This window comes from Lampetra planeri, chromosome 30 (assembly GCF_965212315.1).
Source record: "Lampetra planeri chromosome 30, kcLamPlan1.2.h2, whole genome shotgun sequence".
NCBI lineage: Eukaryota > Metazoa > Chordata > Hyperoartia > Petromyzontiformes > Petromyzontidae > Lampetra > Lampetra planeri.
Genome location: NC_136136.1, coordinates 11,724,154 through 11,747,932, shown reverse-complemented (window position 1 = coordinate 11,747,932; position 23,779 = coordinate 11,724,154). Strand labels below are relative to the sequence as shown.

The window sequence follows — 23,779 nt, the reverse complement described above, 5'->3', positions numbered from 1 at the left end:
AAATTTTTTTTTTGCAAAGCGCAATATACATGTATTTATTGAACTGTTTTAAATTGGTAACTACATCTCAAATTTGTATACGGTCATTCCGGATAAAAAAAAATCGTTTCAGTTTGGGAAAAATGAACGCTTCAAACCTTTTTTTTGGTTAGAGGTTTTTGTTTGGTTCGACTGCCTGGTTTACACAAGCACAGAATATTTTTTTATATGGCAGCGCTTAGAGGATTTCCCGTGACCCCCTGGTCGACGGCTCGTCCCTCTGCAGGAGCACCCTTTATCGTTTGCTGAAAACCTAAATAAATTGTGATGCATACAACCCAGAGCTCTTCTCTCACCCGTGCAGCTGATCGTGTAAATCCTCTGGGGGTCGTTAAATACATTGGAACCTCGCCCAAGCGCAGGCTCGCCGGTGGTTGGACGACGCTGGGTAGGCAGCGTTGGAGACCTTGCCGTTGCTCCAGACTTTGCTCACATCCTGCTGTAGACTTGACACATTTGCCGTCGGTGATGGGGGTTGCGCGATGCCTTAAGAATATTGAGGAAAATAGTTTGAAAGATGGTTTGTTATGCAGGAAAAAGTGTCCCTTAGGAAATACCGTTCTTAATACAATAACCAGGCCTTGCACAGTCGCAACAACAATGTAGCTGGTCTCAAGTGAGTGATGTACAATGTATGATGCTCCAGGGGGGCTCGAGAGCTGCATTTTGGTATAAAGAGTCGACTTGATGCCTAACTGTAAACGTGCGCATCATTATTGAGCACTTTGAAATGAGGTGCAAAATTGATACACTTGTTGTTTTTGAAGCTAGGCCGAGGAGTTGATTGATTCATTGCAAAAGGAATCAATTGATTCCTTGCAAAATGTTTATATCTGGTGTTTTAACATCTTAACACCTGTTTTATTGCCAGAAAGGGTGAAACCTATTCTTACTTTGCAAGGCTTATCAGTGTTTGTTTTCAGGCATGGAATACAAATATGATATGACATTATTAATCAAGCATTTTTGGTTACTTTTGGAAGAGTGCGATACTAACGCAGCGCAGTCTTCCAAGTAAATGCATCGGCAGTCACTTGTCTGGTGGAGGAAATGATCGGTGTGTATGCAAAGTACTAAAAAACGAATGAATATGCCTTCATTATGCACTCATGGCATATCATCTTATTAATAACGTGCATGGATGTAAAATAAAGTTGCGTGCAGTTACTTCTTTACGTAGCTTCATGTGTTATCCAGTTTTGGTCAGAGACCAGACTAAGAGGTTTCTACAGCATGTCCATCGCACAGTGGGCACAGAGAAACCACACGCAATTGGTGACATCAATGCCCTGAAATGTTTCTATATGAATTCTGCTCCGTTTAAAAAAAAAATTTACTTGACAGGCACGTCCTGGGGTTCTGACTTGCACTATAAGTTCTATAAGATACATGCATATATTCTGGTATTACGATTTTAAAATGCGTGCATCCTTTCATCAGAAGCCAACAACATCTTTCAAGATGTGCTTTTATTTACTTACTCTGTAGCAGGGGTATCAAACATGTGGCCCTCGGCCACGGCAAGCTCGTGGGGCCCTGTGAGAGAAGAGCACGGGCGAGCACAAAGGCACTGTGCGTAGCCCATGTTGGGGAGGTTGCGGGTGCAAGTCGTGACCCGCGTGCAGTTTCAAGTCAAGAGTCAAAGTGATTTCCTCGATTGCGAGCCACTCGCCGTACCACTGCGCCACGTGGACAAGCCATCGGGTGATGCGTTGGGCATGCTTTGTGCCGAACAGAGCCTCATTAAAGCTGCCAGCAATTCCCACTGCTGTGAAACCTTCACGTGGTGACAGTTGCGATGTCAGCAAGTTTGAATACAACAGCGATCCTTAATGATGTCCCAAAGGAGGACGGGACACACAAGTAAACCGCTGTTGGTCTTCTTGGTTGTGCCTAGGCCGTGCATTCTGAACTGCTGATGCGACTCTAAAGCGTCACGACTTAGAAGAAACGAATTTAAAATCATAGTCACACTCTGCTTGGTGCTTCACATCTCCTATAATATCAAAGTGCCCAGCCAAGGTGGCTCATTGGTAGAGGGAGCAGCTCGCAAGCGGAAGGTTGTGAGTTCAAATCCTGATTTTGGGGGTTGACTTGTCCCGTCATTCATTAAATGAGTACAACTTTGTGGGCTTGTCAGCAGTGGTTGTCCTATGGATAAAGTCGCCCCCCACCATAGGATTGTGGGATTTCCACCTCTGGCTTGGGGCTGTGAACCACGGGATGAGTGCCACATCAATGCTTATATCAGCAGGAAATCACTTTGACTCTGGCTATTGAAACTATTCTTCTTATTGGAGTGGCCCGAGGTGCCACCGTGGCCTGCTCTGGCAGAGTGGAAGTGTGGCACACCGTCGCTGTGAAGGCTCCCTTAGTCTCAACGATGTTGGTTAGTATCATTACATTGAATGCAATCCATGAGTTTTAAAATCGCCCTCATTATTAGCAAAGTCATGATCAAGTTAATCGTCACAATCGGCGTAATTTTCATTCACATTGCCACAATCACCACACTAAAAAAAAACTATGATTGGAACACATTTTAGTTGTACTGGCACTTCAAGCCTCCCTTGGAAAAAGAGATAATTAATCTCAATTAGCTGTCATTGGGTTAAATAACAGACGGAATTATAAGGAGATGACCCTAATGGGATCTAACCTGGTTAATTGATGTCAATCACAACATGCAAAAAACATTGTCTAACAAAGAGTGCTGAGCGGTGGGTGCCTTATTGTGGCTCTGACTCAGCTTAGAGTCGTCACCTGTCCAGGCTTGAACCTGGGCTTCACTTGGGCTTCACCCAGGCCGTCTGGGAATTGGGTGGCAGGAATTGATTTTGTTCCAAGATCTGGCGCTGTTGAACTTTAATGCACTTGACTACACAGTTCCAATAGATGATGGTTGACTGAGAAATGTGCCCGGGTTTGGTCTGTGGAAAATGTGGTGACCCTGAGCCACTGAACCTTGAACAAAAAAAAATATACTTAATGTTTTTTGACTTGGTGAGACATATGTGTGTCGGCGATGTTAATATCTGCTGATTTATTTTGGTACTATATTTTCCACAGTGACGCTAACGATTGTGCCGTGTAATTGGTGCTTGTGGTGTGGTGTTGTTGCAGTGAGTGACAGTTGCTTTAAGAACCTGGTTGAGGACAGAACGGGACTGAATCTGAAGGATCTGGTGGAAGATGAGTCAAGGTGGGTCCCTACCCTTTTGTCATGAATTGTCGTAACTGTAGCCTAGGCCATTATTATTACGCGGCGCTTGTGGCTGTTCTGCTCATGATCCAGGACTGTGGAGGCCAGGTTTGGTGGATCACATTTGTGAAACGCCCTTCCTACCCGAGTTTGTCGAGGTCGCCATCTCCTCGCTTGCCAGAGTGTGTCAGTACAGCGAGTGGGTTGATTTCTGTCTGGAATCCATCTGTATGGGGATTGAGTATTACCTCTCCCCTGACACGCGCATGTTTTCTCCGGGTGCTCCGGTTTTCCTCCAACATTATTACAAACGAATGGAGTTGGCAAAACATCACAATTTAGGACCACAGAGCTGAGGGCAATTGTTGGTGCGGATTCTGGCTGCCTTCTTTGCTGCCTGCCTGTGGTTTCTCGCGCCTCCGTGCATAACATCCGTGCACGTTGCACGTTCCAGTAATTTAAACTTGCAGTGCGCTCCCCGCGAACAGTTATTCGCTCACCCTCGCAGAGCGAGAACGACTGGAGGTGCAGGGAACCACAGACGATCCATAATAATACAGAAGGCAGCACCCACACGGTGAGTCAGAACCAACCCCCCCTCCAAGCTCTGGAGTCCTGTCTATATTCTTTTTCAGCTGATTCATGTTTACGCATGCAGTAGGAAACCTGAGCACCGGAAGCAAACCCACGCAAGCGAGAGGGGCAACACTCTATTTCATATACAGACAGAGCAGGTGAAATTATTGAGCATGTTTGCTGTACCGCCTTCTCCTGGCAGGCTGTGATGTATGCCATGTGGTGACGTCTATCTTCTAGATACGGTAATCTATCTTCGAGCCTCCTCACCAACTTCAACACACCTGGGGGGGGGGGATTATACAGATGGCCCGAGCTCCCTTTTGGCATAAAGTCAGACCCATATTAGACGTGCAGCTTCTACTCCCGAGAGACCCAGTCCACATGGCACCATTGCCCAGAGACAAGCATTGGACGTGGAGAATAGTGGCAGGGCAGCATGATTCTCCAAGGTCCTATGTCAAGGGCACGTGACGAACAAAAGTTTTTAGCCCGAAATAGACAGACGGGGCGTGCCCATTATCCACTGACAAGGCTCACAAGTTCTTAAATTTGTGCCACTGGCTTCCTGGGTAGCACTAAGCTCCCATGTGACTGCACCTGACAGCAACGCCTGCACCAAACCCCATCAGTGCAACTGAAGGCATGGTAGAGGACACTGGTCCCCTCATTGCAAGCCCAGGGAAGTGTTTACTGCGACGGGCGTCCTTGCAAGGCAGGCCCGGTCCTGTTGGTCAGCAGCTGTCCAGCACTTTAGCAGAGGTGATGCCAGCAGGAATGCCTCGGCCACACACCAATGAGGCACCCATAACCAGCACGAGAGCTGGGTGGCCGGTGAATGGACTGTGCCTCCTTGATAAGTATGGGGGCATCTCAAAGTACCATCAGCATTAGAGCGAGGGTAGTTCCACCCCTGTTCTGTTACAGTGCCATTCGCGTGGTGCTTACACCATACATTCACACTCCCTCAAGCACTCGATTATTCCTGTGAATGTGTTTAAGTTTTAAATATAAAGTTACATTTAATAAATGAAAGCACTGCGATGGTGCTCCCTCATATTACTTAGTTACTTAGGGTTGCTTATATTTAACGTTGATGTTTTTTATGATTATGTATGTATGGTGAACTTCTGTCAGATCGTACGGAGCCAATCGTGCTAATTGGAGTTGCGGAGGAAGGATAACAAACTAAACACAAAAAACTATTATAAAATAAAGAGTTTGTCAATCTAGATTTGAAAGTGCATAGCTCCCGTAGCTTCCTAATATCAGAAGGAAGAGTGTTCCAGATGGCTGTAGAAGCGCATCTGAAAGCGCACGATGCAGTGACCGTTGTTGTTTGATGTCAAAAAGAGAGATGTAATGAATGTCATGCAACAACGTGACGACGAGGGAGTGGAGTCAGACGGGAGAGCAGAGCATGGGAGAGGTATCAGTAGAGTTTGGAACCAATGAGTTGTGTGTGCCTTTATTCCTCAAGCTTCGTTTAACACGTAGCCTTTTGCGACCAATATTATCCATAAGAGGTTTTTGGGTTAGATTGCGTAAATATAAATGTGTCGTTAAACCTGTCACCACCCGACACAGCCAATTCGTTACTAGTATAGTGGTATAGTGCTGGCTGCTGGCGAAAAAGGTGAACTGCAGTGTACGGCAGTATTGAAGTCAGCAGGCCACGATAGACACGAGAGGGGGACATCTCGGGGAAAGGTCACAGAGGGGGGCCCATTGGGATGCCTTGGGAACTCTAGTATGTTCCAGAAAGGGGGCGTGGCCAGGGCGGAGCGGGGCCATGCTGAGAGTATAAGAATGGCCCCTGTGAGGGACCTCGTGGCTGTTGCAGGAGTGGGATGCCCGTCGTGCTGTTCAAGATCGTCGCCATCGTCGCTGTCGGCTCGTCGCCATCGTCGCTGTCGTCTCCACTCGATATTGCGCTGCTAGATCGTTGTTGGCTGTCTCGGTTCAGCGCCGTCAGTGTTAGGGGGTTAGTGTTGTGTATAGGCTAGCAACCCACGTAGAGTTGTGTATAGGCGAGTGACTGTAGTGTCTGTACCCACATAGGCTGTGTATAATCCGATGGTGCTCGTTAAATAAAAGAATTGCCTCAAAGTCTTATCGTCTCCGAGTTAGTTACTACACTAGTGTAATAAAAGACTCCGTCAGGCACTGCTGGTCTCTGCTTGTCTTTTATTTAGGTTCTTCTCCGCACCCCCCACTGGCCTCCTCTTGGACCAGTGTCGTCTCGCGCGCGCCCCGCGCACACTCCCTCTCGCGTGCCACGCACGCTCTCTCCCTCTCTCTCGCGTGCTCTGCACGCTCCTCCGTTAGCTCCTCTATTCCCGCACTCCGCACACCGCTGGCCGACGGCGTGCTGAGGTCCTTCGGCTACTTGGCCGATGGTGCAGATCTTTCCTCACCACACAACGTGGCTCAGCCTCTTAACTTCCCCGACTGGCCTGATCTCTTCCGGGCTCCCACTTATATACATTCCCCCCATGTGACCCTGACTCCTCCCTTTCCGGATCCTCAGATCCGGCCTTCCCATACTACCCCGCTGGCTCCGCCCCCATTCACCTCGCCTCCCATTGGAGCCGAGGTGAACGGTGGCCCCTCCCACACACCCCGCAGACCAGGCTCCGCCCCCCAATACCCCGGGCCGTGTGATTGGACCCGAGCCCAGCAACAACCCCATTTACGCTCGCATTACACTAGTACAGTACACCGGTGTATTGGAGAGTAAACTCACAACAGTTATAATTTTGTAAATGTTGTGGGTTTACTCTCCAACTGGTGTGCTGTACGAGTAATGAATTGGCATGTTTTGTTTATGTGACAAACCATACGTTACTTAAACTAAACTACACAATGTGTATTTTAGCAGGTAAGGCCCACCAAGCTATATAGCTCTTTTCCAGAAGTGACCTGGCCACAAATGATAGCTCAAGGAAGTGGCTTATCGCATGGAAATTTATAGGAGCCAAATACTCCGAATGCACGTTGATTCTAAATATGGAGGAATGACCCTGAAAAAAATCCACGCGACCACGGGGACAGAGACATGCAAACTCCAAATATACAAAAGGCGTCAGGGTTGGGATTGAACCCACGACCTCCTGTATAACAGGCGAGGTAGTTAACATCTTCTAGAAACCGTGGCGCCCGTTTACAGCCACGGGAAAGGAGTTTCACAGCATTCGTGCAATGATCCCCAACCCACGCTGTCTCCACGGTGCTGCATTACAGGCTGCGGCGCCACCACTGCAACGATTGTGAGATAAAATATGCACAAATAACCACGTAAAAATAAAACATGATCACGTAACACGTAACACAAGGATTCCATTGCCATACACATTAATTATTCATGATAATTCATACTTGTAAAATATGTGCGTTTATCTTTAGCATAGACTATATGAAAAAATACAAACATACGTTTGTAATTGGTATTTAACATGGCATTTTGGAAAGATATTAAAAACAAATTACGAATGAGCCACCTCATTAGGTGTTGTCAATGTGGTACCTGCTGGCAGTGACAGGTCACTGTAGATAGGCTTCAATCGACCTTGGTTACCAGCGTGACTTTGTGACTTCCAAATTGGGCAGCAATGCTATGAGTAATTTTCCTTCAACTGGAAACCCACAGGACCTGATTCATCACAAAATAAACATAAAATTGCGTGCACACGTGTCCCTGACTTGTTTGCTATGCGTGCATCAACCCGCATCCACTGCACCTCTTGCATACAACACGTTCCCTCTCAAGGGATTTTCCAGGTGAAATATTTTAATAAGTTAAATTTAATCAACGCGCACCTTGGCTGGTGGATGACAGTTTACATTCTCACAGAGAATATTACTTTGTTTCTGCCTTACTGCAATGCGTACGCAAGTCATCTGAAAGGTAGATTACACGAGGCTGATGCATGCGATCCCAGTGCACTCTGTGAATAAATTAGTAATTATGCATCGTGTTTCTTCACGTCAGAATGCAAATTGTGTCCAATAATGTTGTTGAGTGAAGGGTATTCAATAACGACATCGGAGGGATTGTGTGGGATGCAATCTCAAACTGTCATGTGTTCCATCCCTCTCTATGCGCTATGAGGAATGGCCTTTTCTTAAAACATCACCTGTACACCCAGTATATGTGTAATAACAGCTATAGTGGGTTCACGTGGGGGATTGGCTTGCCGGTCCTGCTTGTAGCCAATAAGGGTCGAGATAGGGAGCGTGGGGCCGGCGTGATCACGGCATGTCATCAGGGGTGATTGGCCCAGCCATTGGGGCCCCAGCTAATGGGGATCCGGATAAGAGGCGTGGTCCCGGGAGTGACAGGGAACCATCGAGAACGGTCGAGATTGCCCATGGAGGATTGGCTGGGGGGACCACGTGACGAAGGGATTAAGAGGGAGGAGAGAGGGATGATCGAGAGGAGACGGGGAACTGAACGGGGTGAGAGCCACGCGCGAACGGGGCTCCGGGTGCCACGTGCACGGTGGGAGTTGTGGGAGTCTGCCGCTCTCCGTTGTCTGCCAGCAACGGAGCGTGTGGGAACAAGTGTACCGTGAAGTGAAAATAAAGAAGACCGATTCCGAATCCGTCTCCGGAGAATTATTACATTGGTGTCAGAAGTACTTCTGCGACTGTTTGGACGATCGTCAAGATGTCCAAGCACCCCAGAAAAAAGAACCTACAGCCCCTATGCCGCCTGCTGAAAATGTACTTCTCGACGTCTCTCAGCGTCGACCGACGGAAGATGCGACCGCTGCAGGAACAAAAGGCGAGTGGCGGCTGATGGCGGAGCATTACGCGCCATTCTGCTTAGTCTGGTGACCGCGGTGGCATCCTCACCAGCCGCGGGCCGCCAGATTGCCGATCAACTGGACGCCGCGGGAAGGAGTCCGGTGAAATAAAACCTGCGTCCGCCATTCCTTCTGCTACGCGGGAGGACGCCGTCATTCTGGGTGGAGCGGCTGCGCCGGAGCCGTCGGCCGCCATTTTGGGCGCGCCTACCGCCACGCGGCCGCCGGCCGCCATTTTGCCTGATACGGGTGGAGAGCGGGAACGTCAGTCGGAGACGCCCGCGGCGCGCGCTTGCCACCGCGGGCATCGCCTTCCACAAATCAAAGAATTCATCGCCGGGGGTGATTGGAGTGCTTTCACATGGCGCTTTGAATCGGCTTTTAGATCCGTCAATTGGACGGAGGATGAAGCGCTGGGAGCGCTACCTACACTGCTCGACGATGTTTCTCTGGGGGTCTTCCGTTCCATCCCGGCGGCCAAGAAGAAGACACTGCGGGACGCGTTCGCGGAGATGGCGGAATTCTATGACCCACCGACGTCGGCCACCATAAAATTTATGTTACGTCGCCGAGCATCGGAGGAATCGCCGTTGGCCTATCGTGGGGCGTTGATGGCGCTGGCCATGGCTGCCTACCCCGACGCGACGGCCGACCATTTGGATCCTCTCATCCTCTCCCGTATGCTGGAGTTGGCTCAGGAACTCAAGATTTCGCTGCCAGTTTGCGGCCACGAACCACTTACATCGCGATGGGTGGCGCGCTGCCTGGATGCAAAATTTAATATCAGGCGTTGGGACCAGATGGCGGCGTGGACGGGGAAACCAGAGATCGACGGGCCACCTTTGGGGTGGTCTCCACGACTGGTGGTCCACTGCTCCGACGACTCGGGCGACGACGACATGCTGGCTGCTGCTGTTTCGCACGGGATTCCGGGACGGCGGCTGCGCGACCAGCGTGGCAACTACATGGGCCGTCCGCGTGCAAGGGCCGGGTCGTCCGACCGCCGGCCGACGTCGGCGGCGTGCTTCAAGTGCGGCAGACGGGGCCATTTCGCCCGTGACTGCCGCTGTCGACCTCTACTGTCGCCTCCTCCGACGAGGGGACCTCCATCTCCTCCACCTACTGCGGAGTCGCAACAACCTCGGGCGAGTCGGCACACATCGGACACCCGGCAGGTCCTGTCACATCACCCATCCATTCGCACTCATTCTCACACTCCTCAGGAAAAATTTACTTCCCCCGCTACAGTTACGCGCTCTGCTACGCAGTGGAAAAAATTGGCTCGCAGGGTTGTAGCTGCGGCTTCGGGCTCGTCGACGGTACGCGGTACCATCGACGGCGTTGATGTGCGCATCTTGGTGGACACGGGCGCGTCGGCCACCATCATTTCTGATGTTATTTTTCATTTGTTGTCCATCCCTGCGTCGCAGATACGTAAGGTTAATGATGCGTGTGTCGCCGCGAATGGGGGAAGCATGGGTATCTGTGGCCAGACAGATGTGAGCATCACTATCGGGAATATTACCGCCGCAGGACCTGTATTGATCTCTCGCTCGCTAGCTGTTCCATGCTTACTCGGTACTGATTTCCTGCGTCGGATGCCGCTGAAAATACGAGTCGACCAGGACTGTTTGGAAATGCCGGGGGGTCGTCGAATGGCGTTCCTGCCTTCCTTGCTGGCCAGCGCGCCTGCAAGTGACGCAGTTACTGCCGTTGTTGCTGCTACGGTAGAAGTACCACCGGGAGCACAGATGCTAATACCGTTGCGTTATCGTAAACCCCTTCGAATGGGGAAGGGTGCAGAAGGCGTGCTGCTATCCCCATCGAATTCGGCATCTAAATCCTTTTCTTTAGCGGCGGCACAAACGATCGTGCGACCGGGTCAAGCACCTTTTATACAGGTGTTAAATGGGGGACCTGACCACGTTATTGTTCCGGAGGGGTCGGTGTTGGCTCACGCCACTACCGACTTCGCCTCTTGCAATGCAGCCCCCACACGATCGCTCTCAAGAACGTTGGATCGCTGATTTGTGCGGAGAAAATTCTTCCTTGTCGAACGAACAAAGGAACGCCCTGCGTTCATTATTGATACAGTACACTGATGTTTTCAGTAAAAATGATTTGGACCTCGGCCGCACGTCGCTTTTGTCGCACCATATTGACACCGGTGCGACGCCTCCCATCTGTATGCACCCTCATCGCATGAGCCCGGCGGAAAGGGATCACGTGCGCGGAGCGGTAAATGAATTGTTGGCGGCGGACATCATTTCGCCGTCCAACAGCCCTTGGGCCGCGCCCGTCGTTCTGGTAAAGAAGAAAGATGGTGGTACAAGATTTTCTGTTGATTTCCGCCGGTTAAACAAAGTTTCGGTGGCAGATGCATACCCCTTACCGAGGATGGATGATTCGTTGGACGCTTTATCGGGTGCTAAGTTTTTTTCCACCCTTGACCTGTCCTCGGGGTTCTGGCAGCTTCCCCTCGACGATGAGTCGAAGGCGAAAACGGCGTTCCGCACGCCGCAAGGTCTCTTTGAATTTAATCGGTTGCCTATGGGCTTGAATGCGGCACCGGCGACGTTTCAGCGGCTCATGGAATTGGTGTTGACGGGACTGCAGTGGGAAACGTGCCTCATATATCTTGACGATATAATTGTTTTCAGCCGCACGTTCGAAGAACACCTCCAACGTCTAGAGGCGGTTTTTCAAAGAATGCGTACGGCTGACCTTAAATTTAAACCTAAAAAATGCCACCTTCTGCAACACTCTGTCCGTTACTTGGGTCATATTGTCAGTTCGGACGGCGTATCCACTGACCCTCTGAAAACGAAATGTGTACGAGAGTGGCCCACACCCACTTCGGTGGGAGATGTTCGGCGGTTTATTGGGTTCGCTTCCTATTATCGCCGCTTCGTTAAAAATGTTGCGACGTTGGCAAAGCCATTACACGTTTTGACTGGCAAAAATCAAAGGTTTAAATGGGGAGCGGAAGAGGAAAAATCTTTTATGGCACTTCGGGACCACCTCGCCACGGCGCCAACGCTGGATTACCCAGATTTCTCACAGCCGTTCATCCTCGATACGGATGCTAGTGATATCGGCATTGGGGCCGTTTTGTCGCAACGTAAGGACGGGGTAGAGCGAGTAGTGGCGTACGGCAGCCGGGTTTTGTCCCCTGCGGAAACACGCTATTGTGTGACAAGACGGGAACTTTTGGCAATTGTTCACTTTGTCCGATTGTACCGGCCGTACCTGTATGGACGGAAATTCCTAGTTCGCTCAGATCATGCGGCTTTACAATACTCCTTGAAATTAGATCAACCGTCAGGCCAATTGGCTAGGTGGTTGGAATCGCTACAGGAATTTTCCTTTGATATTACATACAGGAAGGGGACCCGTCACACGAACGCTGACGCGCTCTCACGGCTGCCGCCCCTTCCTCAGTGCACTTGCCTGACGGGCACGCACCGCTGTGCGGCACCAGCCACCTCGCCTTGTCCGGTTATGGGGGCGATAGCGGATGAGGATGCAGGGGCGAAAGCGAAGGAGGACGACCAGCAAGGGTCGGTGGACACGGATGATATCTTACGGCTACCACACGCGGTCTGGCTATGTGAGCAGGAGGCTGATGCCTCGCTGTCTCCGCTACGGAAATTGATAGGGAAACAAAAATCTCAATTGGCGGGTTGGAAATGGCAGATGTTCCGAGGCAAGTCGGGATTGTTAATGTGTACTGACGGGTTGTCTGACCGACCACGCTTGGTGGTGCCTACTTCGCTTCGCTACGACCTGCTTCGTGCTCTGCACGCTGATAAGTTGATGCACCTCGGTGTCCAAAAGACTTTGGCCGCGCTGCAGAAGGATTTCTTTTGGGCCGGTATGACGGCAGACGTCAAGGACTTTATTCGCTCATGCCAGGACTGTGCAAAGAGGAAGCCGCCTCGGAACCCCTATGTACCACCGTTACGTTCCATTGAGGTGTCCCGCATTAACGAATTGGTTGCTCTCGATATTCTGGGCCCGTTTCCCCCGTCGGCGAGGGGCAATAAATACCTTCTCGTCGGGGTGGAATATTTTTCTCGATGGCCGATGGCCTGGCCTCTGCCCGACCAGACGGCAGCATCCATTACCGACGCTTTCTTGAACGGGTATGTCATGGATAAGGGGGCACCTGAGAGGCTGCTCACAGATCAAGGGCGGAATTTCTCTTCCAAATTGCTTAAGGAAGTTTGTGACGCGTTGGGTACGAAGAAAATTCGCACTTCTCCTTACCACCCACAAACAGATGGTATGGTGGAACGATTCAACCGCACCCTCTCGGCTATGCTTTGTCACACGGTCAGTGAAAAGCAAACCGATTGGGACCTGCACATACCAGGCGTCTTAGCGGCTTACCGCATGGTTCCACACACGTCCACGGGATACTCGCCATTCTTTTTGATGTATGGCCGTGAAAATGTTCCACCCATCGATGTGCAATTGGGTGAGCCGAGTAAGTGACCGTCCCGTTCCTTGCCTGACCACGTGCGTGACTCGCTTGAACGAGTGACGGAGGCGCGAGAGGCTGCCCGGTGTGCGACGGCCCGTGCTCAGGCAAGGAACGAACGTTATGCGCGTCAATCGCATACTCACATGTCTTGGTCAGTGGGGGACCGGGCGTGGCTCCACTGCCCCCAGGTACCGGCGGGCACATCCCCCAAGCTGCACAGGCCGTGGCGAGGGCCTGTGACACTAGTGGATGTTCGGAACTTGCAGAGTATCCGTGTTCAGTACGAAAATCGGCGGTGGTATGTCCACTCCTCACGGCTTAAACCCTATGTTGACGCGCGTGTCGGCCCTTCATCCCCACTAGTTGACCTGCCGGGTTCCGTCGAGCCGACCACGCCGATTGTCACATCCATTGATCCCAAGGGGGACTGTGTTGTGCCTCCTGCAGATGAACAGGTTCTGTTCATCTGCAGCCGCCCCCCCTCCAATGAGACCTGCCCTGGACGTGACCGAGCATCAACAACCTACTTCTTCTTCGAGCCTACCACCTCCTGTCCATCCGGAAGCAAGGGGATCATGCGCTGGAAGCGGAGGGGGTCCCGCGTCGCGTACGCGGTCGAAATCTCTTCCGTTTCGTTAACGTTTGATCGTTCGTTTATTTCCCTGTTGTTACTGCGCTGCAGGGGCGCCCTAATGTATGTGGTGATTCTTGTTGTATGGGTGACTTTTTTAAATGTTGTTGGGCGCAGGGACGCCGGTTCACCCTCGTATCGTTAAATGCACCTTGGTGCCCTAATAATGTGTTCGGAATTGGTTTATCACCCTTTCCCAGCCGAGACGGCTACTTTTTTTCACCGGGGGGGGGGTGATGTAATAACAGCTATAGTGGGTTCACGTGGGGGATTGGCTTGCCGGTCCTGCTTGTAGCCAATAAGAGTCGAGATAGGGAGCGTGGGGCCGGCGTGATCACGGCATGTCATCAGGGGTGATTGGCCCAGCCATTGGGGCCCCAGCTAATGGGGATCCGGATAAGAGGCGTGGTCCCGGGAGTGACAGGGAACCATCGAGAACGGTCGAGATTGCCCATGGAGGATTGGCTGGGGGGACCACGTGACGAAGGGATTAAGAGGGAGGAGAGAGGGATGATCGAGAGGAGACGGGGAACTGAACGGGGTGAGAGCCACGCGCGAACGGGGCTCCGGGTGCCACGTGCGCGGTGGGAGTTGTGGGAGTCTGCCGCTCTCCGTTGTCTGCCAGCAACGGAGCGTGTGGGAACAAGTGTACCGTGAAGTGAAAATAAAGAAGACCGATTCCGAATCCGTCTCCGGAGAATTATTACATATGGATGCACTGGCGGTACACAGGTGCAGCATCACAACACAACGGTCCTCAAAAACCAGTCTGACGATGTCGCTTTGTTGCCCTCGAGTGAGCTGCAGACTCTCCCTCAGAAGTTGCCCTGAGATGCAGCAGCCGCTTTCCCATTCAAATGTGCGGTGGTGGTGACACCACGACGAGTCGTTATCTTTTGATGCCACCGTCCGCCAAGAAACGATTCAGAAAATGAATCGAGGAATCGTCCGACCAAGTCTGGGCATGAGGAGTCAAATCTTGCTGCCTTTGCAACACGGAGCCAGCCAATTATCAGGCTGGGTGCCGCTGTAGTGACATAAGAGGGGAGGGGCTGCTGGGGGCTCTGGGACCCTAGGCAACCCAGACGCTTAAGCCCCTTGGCGCCAGGCGCTAGGTTCCCAGGCAACCCAGACGCTTAAGCCCCTTGGCGCCACCATCGGGGGGGGGGCTGTGTGTGCTCTGTGGCATATCTGGGGGCGCACACAACCCCACCCCTCGTTGGGGACGAGGCATAAAAGGGCAGCTCCCTGGACGATCGGGGCCAGTTGTAGCTCAAGACCCAAGACCAGCCATCTCAGGACCCTGGGACGATGTGAGGGCCAGTGGTGGGACTCTGGAACTCCCGGCTTTACGACCTTGTGAGGGCGAGTTCCAGAGCGTAGCCAGAGTAGTGTATCTAGGCTGTGTACCTAGGCTGTGTACCTAGGCTGTAACAGAGTATCAGGACTGTTGGAGTGTTGGATTATAATAAAGAAGTTACCTCTACAAGTGTCTCCGGAACCCATTACACCGCTATACGCTAACAGACTGTGCAGCTTCGTTTTCAGCTGCTCCTGTAACGTTCGTATTCTGACCGCTTCGGCATCACGAGAACTGATTTTGACGCACCAGCAAGATTTTTTTACTGGGGCTGAAAATCACGGAAAATAAATAATTATCGCGAACATTTAAATGTTTTGTACTGCGCACCACCGGTGTACCAACCATACGTTGATATATTCTCTTTAAGGTCACAGTGTTCATGTTGGTGAATGAATTGAGTCTTTGTCACGTCGGGACAGAGGCAGATGTTCGTCGTCGTGGCAGTTCGAGTACCGAGCTGCGAGTAGCTGTGTGGGCACGCGCCCGGTGTGCTGGTGCTTGTGTTCACTCTTCCTCACGTTCACTCTTTCTCGCGTTCACTCATCCTCGTGTTCACACGTGCTCGTGTTCATGCGTACGTGTGTTCGCCGCAGGCTCGGGGGAATTGTGTCGGCCTACAAGATTGTTCCTGAGGAGATGGAGGACATCAAGGTGAGGGTTCACATTTGCCCCGTCACTCCGAAACCGCTCCCACTGTGCTACACCGTTGCGATGTTGTGAGTGAATGCTAATGCTGTCATTGCGCTTGTTCACCCAGGAAAGCCTCACTGAGTCTCAAGACCTCTTTTCCAGGAGGATTTTGGCAGGTTTTTGCAACAGAGAGCGACGATTGCGTTGCGACATTTTTTTTAATGTTACAAATTTGGACCGTGGCATCTGGGGATTTTTAATGTCCACTTTGAAGCAGATGGTGCATTGGTGTAGGCCAGGGGTCGGCAACCTACGGCTCCGGAGCCGCATGCGGCTCTTTACGGGCTGCTTCTTGACAATATGTACGTATGTACAGTATGTACTCAGATGCATTGCGGCTCTTGAAATACTGAATTTTGTACCGAATTGGAAAGAAATGGCTCTTCTTGTTATTTTGGTTGCCGACCCCTGGTGTAGGCAATGGATTTTCAGGTAGGGGGGGCAACCCCTCCAGCAATGAAAATGATAGCAGTTGTTCGTAAGGACTTGTCCCTTGCTTTTTATTCGACGCGTGTGCGGCGATGGCACAGCCATCGATCGAGGGTCGAATTCGAACCGTATGAGATTGGCATCGCGCTCGCTGAAGGTATGCCTTCAGGGAAGTCGTGTACTGTATACGCAACTGCGCACAATTCTGTGAGTCACCTATAACTGCCAATTATAGACTCAGACTATTGTCCTATCATCTCATAGAGTCCCCGGATCATTGGGGGGGGCACGTACCACCCCCCCCCCAATCAGTTTCAAAGACAATATATTATTATCAGAGCATGTTTGTTTGGAGTGTTTTGCCACAAGTATGTGTGGGTATCTGTTTGGTGTGTTTTATTGCCAGGAAGGGTAAAGCCAATTATTTTTATTTTTTCATCATTTTTATACTGGCAAAATGGTGTCATAGATAGATGGCACACACATTACGGTTGTTACACCACCGAAGTATTAACCGGAGAAGCCTGCCGATTTCACACCGCGAACCTCTGCAACAAGCGGCAAACGCACTACCGCTGGGCCGTATCACCGCCCCGCAAACGGCTTATATTTGTAAACGTCCACGCTGCTGCTCGGTGAACTCGACAACAATTAAAATAATATCAAAAGAATTGTAGAACTGGCGCACCGACTAACGCGAGCGATCGAGTTTGCCGGTGGGCGGGCACTGTGGCTCCGGGCCGAGTGACCGCTCTCTCTCCGTCGTGAGCTGTGGCCGGATAGCTCTCTCCTTCCTCTCCCTTCCCCCTCTCTCCATCTCGCCTGGTGCTGCAGGAGAGCCTGCTGGAGTGGTGCGACGACAAGGAGCTCAACCTCGTGCTCACGTCCGGAGGCACGGGGTTCGCTCCCCGCGACGTCACGCCAGAGGTGACGCCTCCATTCCACTTCGCCGGTGCTGCACATGCCCCGAGAGGCCGCGGAGGCTACACAGGGATCTTTTCTTTTTGTATGTTTCCCCCGCACAGGCAACAAGGGACGTGATAGAACGGGAGGCCCCGGGAATGGCCTTGGCGATGCTGATGGGATCTCTCAATGTCACCCCGCTGGCAATGCTCTCACGGTAACGCATGCCTGAGATGCATTCTCGTTGTCATCGCTGCTGAGATTGACGGAGGAAAATTCTCGAATTGTGCAGTAAATTAAACATTGAGACTTTCGTAAACAAGATATTTTTCGCAAAAATATGTGTCCATTCGAAGCACGTGTCATGTTTTTTGCACTGCAAACCTCTTAAACTTGCTGGCGAGTATGGACAAGAGGATTCAAAAAGATCAATCCTTAATATTAAGCGTTTTTAATTATGAACTTAACGTGTAGGTCTTCACAGTGATATGATTCACAGTTGATGTTTTGGGTAAGGCCACTTTGATCTGGCAAATTCTGGGTTGTCAGACCCCTCCGACCTGGTGTAGGCAAACAAATAAAAATGTGCCGCTTGTGCAATCGCTCAGCCCCACACGACTTTCATTGCTTCAGCTCACTGCTGAGTTGCAGGGCAAATGTCACAATCAAAGTCAGCAATCAGATCCGACGTTTCGTTTGGAACTGTGCCAAGTATCTTAAGAACAACATCCATGAAGTCCAAATAAAAGTTAGAATAACCGTGTCACCTGACTCAGCTTTTGTTTAATTATTAATCAGTATAAGGAATGAAGCAACAACGTTATACCTCACAGACTGTTCATGTGCGTACTATGCATTGGGTTGGCTTATTTTTGAAATATTCCTGTGTTTTTTTTACATTTTAGCCCTGTTTGTGGAATTCGAGGAAAGACCTTGATTATTAACCTGCCAGGAAGCAAGAAAGGGTCTCAGGTGAGCCGTCTTTATTTTGGCAGAGTTCACGTGGACCTGGCGACGGGTTCATTCTGCTCACATGAAGTGGCGATTCACACGAGCGCTCGGGCTGTGCACATTTATAATGGTGGACCCAACCCATACTGCGTTACCATCGATGTGGAGCGTATTTCGATGAGGCTCGTCGTGCGATCACTGTGCGTGTGTCAATCGAAGTCCCGGAGCACCATGCTTGCAAACGAGATGTTCCATCTCGAGGCGTTTTCTAGGTTAAATAAATTAATGGCTAAAAATAGAAAAATAAACATTTGAACAATGATGGTCACCAATATAAATGCATCACCCATTGCAATGTAGCACCCACAACACACTCACAGTTATGATCGGTATTGTTTTTGGGTGTCAAGCCACTCAGTAGCTTTACGACATTTACCGCTTCAAGTGTACGCAAATGTTTAATGAATAATAGAGGTACATGGCCAAGATGTTAATAAGCAAACTACCAAACATTTACAACTATATATATAATATATGGTTAATTAATGCTGCCAAGAGAAGACTCACAAAATAAATTACATATCAAGGATGACAGGTGCCTCTCTGATGTAAACACTGGGAGAGAGTGTAAACCGTGAACCGGGGAGGTGAAGGGTTTAAATTATGAGGGCAGCTGAATCGAACCAGCAACTGCCCCGTTGTGCAAAGATTTATGAGAGAGGACAGGGAGCTGGACTCCTCCTTTGGGCAGATAAATTATGAAGGTGGATATGGGGACATTAAGGTCAGATTAGTGGGCGCGGGTTAGGTGGTAGCGAGGAACGTGGTCAGATCACACGTGGACACATCTGAAATTGCACATGGGCGTGATGAAATCGTACGTGGGCATGGTGAAATCGCATGTGGGTACGGTGAAACACTGAAATCGCACATGGGCGCGGTGAAATTGCACATGGGCACGTTGCGCATCGCATCGGTCGGCCGCACGATTTGTTCAGTCAGCTTTTGTCGTTGGAAATGGATTTAATATCAATAATGTTTGTGCATTTTTTTTTTTTGGAACACGTTTTTTTACTGTAATTTCTAATGTACTCGATTGTTTTTTTTGCTCTGATTTCTGTGTTTGTTTCGTTTCTGTGTTTACATCATTTGATTTTGTCGTTTTGGTAAGCCAGGCCACTCTTGAAAATGGGAATATCTTTGTCTCTTGAGTTCTCACCTGGTTAAACTAAATACATTTCACTCTTGAACTTTAATATTTTTGGCTGCATGAAAGCCCCACAAGAAGGGGTGCTGGGTACACAGGTGCCCTGATGTGTAGCGTGGGCTGAAAAGATAAAACATGGATATTTTATGAGCGTGATGCTGACGCTGATGAAAGGCAGGCAAACCCCGATGAGAATGCCAGTTGGATCCGAGCTCCACCGTCGGCTCTGCCCAGTGCCCCCACCTCTGAAGAGCCCTCTGAATGCCGATTGAGTTGTGAAAAGATTGATTTGAGCAGCGTTTTCACCGGAATAATTTGTCCCCACAAATTCAATCCACACCGTGAGTGGGGCGGACCCCTCAGGTGATGAGCTGGTCTGTGACGGAAGCATTGATTGACAAGTTGCTCAAGGTTTTTTCGCTTTGACACTTCCATTTTCTCAAACCCGCTACACCACAGGCAGCCACGTACGATTTGAGAATATGTTGCATACAGTAGAACATTTGAATTGCTTAAACATGGAACACTCTCCCAGACTTAACTTATTCCCATCTTTAGTTTAGACTTGCACAACATTTGCAACCACTACAGCGAGGGAACATTCTATATTTACCGTTGGTGTGTATCATCTAATTATGTATTAATTAATGTTTTTGGGTGTGGTTTTCGTTACATTATATCACTCGTATATTACTTCTAGGCATCTGTGAAAGGAGATTTGAAGCTCACCGGCCTTCTCCAGGATAAATAAAGATTCTGATTCTGTACGAATGCACACCATATGAGGGAGATGTAATGCACGTAAACGTGTCGTGACGCGTTTGCAATGTGCGTGTCTATCGGCACCCTGGACTCCCTTGCAAATGAGATGCGTCCATCTCGAGGGATTGTCCGGTGGAATTTTTTATTTATTAAATAAAAACAGCTGGTCATGTCTTTCAAAATAATACAAATAAAACTCAAAATGAGACCTTTTGAAACTAACCACAAAACCACAAAATGGCAAGACGCATTTTCCTCATCGTCGTATGAATACAATTTTTACTTGGCGTGTGATGTGACCCTTTCCTGTTCTGAGACGAGTTTCAGGGTGGGTGTCCCGTTCACCTCTGGAACGAGCAAGTGGCTCGGCGTAAATTTTATCTGGAGAGGCGTAGCGCCGTTGTTTTTATAAGACATTGTACTCACCGCAAAGAACTGTGGCGACACGACCGCACTCTAAGATAGCTGGTGCAAAACTGTGCCACACTCCCTCCCCGCATGGCCTTGTGGGAGCCTCAGTACCGATACAATTATTTTATTTTTTCTTCTGATTTTATTCTGATGACGGACGCATACACAGACGTCATCGGAAAGGAACCGGAAGAAAAACTGATGCCCTAAACGTGCGTTATCGGAACGGGAAACGGGTTAACGGTGGTTGTTTGAGCCGTGCGATTTACTCGCCGGATGTGCCCCCCCCCCCCCGTGATGTTGTTCGACGACGCGCTCGACAGGAGTGCTTCCAGTTCATCCTGCCGGCTCTGCCGCACGCCGTCGACCTGCTGCGCGACGCGATGGTGAAGGGCAAGGGGTCGCATCCCGAGCTGGACAACCTGCCGTCACCGCCTCCTCCTCCCACCCCACCTCCCGGCCTCCCCGGCCAGCGCTTCACCGTGGACCGGGGCATCCAGTGCGAGGACGAGGAGGAGGGGAAGAAGGACAGCGGTGTCTCCTCGACCGAGGACAGCTCTTCCTCGCAGAACACCTCGTCAGTCATCACCGGCAAGGTTCGCTCCGTGCGATCGTACAATGCACGTGTTTTGAACTTCTTCCGCGCCGTACGGAGCCAACCGTGCGAATCAGTGGTGCGGAGGAAGGACAACAAACTGAACACAAAAAGCAGTTCTGAAGAAATTAGTTTTCGATATAGATTTAAAAGTGCATGTTTCCAGTGGCTTCCTAACATAGGATGGAAGAGCGTTCCAGATGGCTGCAGAAGCGCATCTGAAATCGCGCAATGCGGTGGCCGTCTTTATTCGACAGCCAGCCAAAAGCTGCCAGAGTTCACGTGATGGTTTGTGCTCCTTAACGAGATCAGCAAGCTGTTTGCTTCATTTGTGGCGAGCACTTGTCATGTATTCGTTCGGAAACACGAACACCGATTGTGAAGAGGCTGGGTGGCACGTGAGCGGGGTGGGTGAGGGCCAATTTTGTCAAACGACGAGCATCGGAGCGGTCTTCACGAGTGCGGAGACCAAGGGAAAGGCCAAACGAGTAGATGGCGGGAGACTATCGGGGCATATCTTGGAGATGGCGGCGTGTCTCCCGTGCGGCAGCCGCAGTGTCTTGCAGAGGGTATAAAGCCTTGGTGAGGTGATGGTGGCGTTATGATGACATCATGATCTTGAGATCTTGGCCATCCAGAGCTCAAAAGGACGTACAAACAATGGTTTTGATCTTACAATGCCAAAATAGTTCAACTCTTCTTGGGGCACATTAAATATGCTCCTTAGTGTGTGGATAAAAAAAGTCATTTGAAAGGGGGGCTTCGAAGTAGTTCTGTGATATCTACTTCCATTGAGCTGTTCTCTAACACACGCGGTGATGCAGTGCTCCGCGAGAGTTCTAAATGGCCGCTATCTAGTGACAAGATGTCAAGAGCCCAATCGGAATAAAATAAAAAACACAGCGCGAAAGAAAAAGCGACCCTAAGCGTATAAACAAACAGGTGGCTTCGGGGTCTACTGCCGTGTTTGGGTGCTCAACCATCACTGCTGAGTGGTGCCAGGGTCCAGCGGAGAAGGTCTGTGGTATGGTGCAGGGCTGCAGCGATCCAACACCACAATTAATCAAGAATGGAATCTTTTTCGTTTCATCTGTTTTGTATAGTTTTGTCACGTGTAGTTTTATTGCCTTCCCTTAGCCTAACGGCACTCCAGGTGAGCGTGTGTGCTCGCCTCTTCCCTGCTGCAGTAGGTGGGTGATAAGCCGCATAATGAATCTACAGCGGTGAGATGTACGACTCACTGTGAGGTGAATATACAGAATTTGCTGTGGTAAGGACCTGTAGAATCTGCTGTGGTTTGAATATGTAGATTTAGCGGCATGCGTCGATTGGAATCCAGTAAGTTAAAATCAGAAAATTAATTGTGGTGTGAAGCTGTGTAATTTTTTTAATTGGTGTGAATATATAGATTCTAACGCACACTCATGAAATGCGTCATTGTGGAGAATATAAGTAACAAATTAAATGAGCAGACCATCCACCTCCTTTACATATCTGATATTATGTGCCCCCAGGATCCTTGGAGAGATAGATATGGAAAGAATGCGTATTGCTTGCATACTTAATTCGTTAATCACCAGCAGTCTTGACAAACCTTTACTGTCATATAAAACTGCCTGCTTCAAATGTGAGAAATGATATCACTCATATTACAGCATAACTGCGACCTCTCCATTTGTTAGCGTGTTTACTTGACCCTGACGGTGAGTAGGTTGGGTAGAACGTGGATATTTCTTGTCGATGTGTTCAGTGTCCCATTGGTGTTTTACCCGGTGTCCTCTTCTGCCCATTTCCCCCTAATGCTCTGAAGGTCCCCCTGAAGGCGCGGAGTGACGTTGCCCCGTTCTTCTGGGGCGTCGAACAGCCGTCGGGTTGTGCCGTCCGCAAACAGGTCCACGTCGTTCGTTAAAAACATCATTCCTCAGCCAAAGCAACGCGAGCACTGACGACGCAACTACAGTACAAAACTCCTCCACGCAGTGTACACGTCATATTTAAGATATCTCGGTCAACTATATAGTCACCAGATCTCGGCACAAATCGATTTCTGCCACCAAAACGCAGATGTCAGTTCCCGGACTTGAACGGGTCAAAGCCGGACGGGTGGTAAACGGGAGCTCGGTGGCGCGGGGAGGTCAGGGTCTGCGCGTCTCTCTGTGCGGTTCCCTTGGAGTTGCCCAGCGGTCGAGTTTAGCGGAGGGGTTGTGCGTGACGGGGAAGCGGCGAAGATTGCGGTGCGCTGCTCACCGTGCCGTGCGATACGCGCAGTCTGCTCGTAAGGGGCATTAATTTTGCAGGGAATGTCGGCAGCGGGACGGGACGCCATCTCAAACCAGCCAAACGGCTTAGCAAGCAGAGCGAGCAGCTCGAAATCAGAAAGGCTGCGAGTTCAAATCCTGGTTGATGATTCACTCAGCCCCTCATCCCTCCAGTGTCGATAAAATCAGTACCGATTTGTGGGGAAGTCAAAAGTGGTTGTCCGTTGGATAGACTCGCCCCTGCCACTGCAATCAGGAATTTCCCCCACCTATTGGATCGAAGCTATGATTTCCTCATTAGAGTACCTTGCTTGTTGCTTAACAACAACAGTCATTGGCGCCTTGAAGGCTTTTACTCATGACAATTTAATTTGTTTGGCTATTTCGGATGGTGGAGGGATTTACGACAAAGGAGATTGTGCCCATGTCACTATGTGGCCTAACCAGAAAAAAAATCTATTACGAATG

General features: G+C 50.1%; 1 protein-coding gene across 3 annotated transcripts in view; it reads left to right on the top strand.

Moving 5' to 3' along the window:
• The window catches only part of LOC144728983 (gephyrin-like), a 69,731-nt gene that overhangs the window by 6,871 nt on the left and 39,081 nt on the right, over positions 1–23,779 (top strand). For all 3 annotated transcript variants that reach the window (XM_078608790.1, XM_078608792.1, XM_078608791.1), the window contains exons 2-8: positions 3,163–3,241; positions 15,699–15,756; positions 17,059–17,151; positions 17,250–17,344; positions 18,033–18,099; positions 20,782–21,054; positions 22,864–22,944. In XM_078608790.1, coding sequence (XP_078464916.1) covers positions 3,163–3,241; positions 15,699–15,756; positions 17,059–17,151; positions 17,250–17,344; positions 18,033–18,099; positions 20,782–21,054; positions 22,864–22,944 — 746 coding nt within the window. The remainder of the gene's footprint in view (positions 1–3,162; positions 3,242–15,698; positions 15,757–17,058; positions 17,152–17,249; positions 17,345–18,032; positions 18,100–20,781; positions 21,055–22,863; positions 22,945–23,779) is intronic.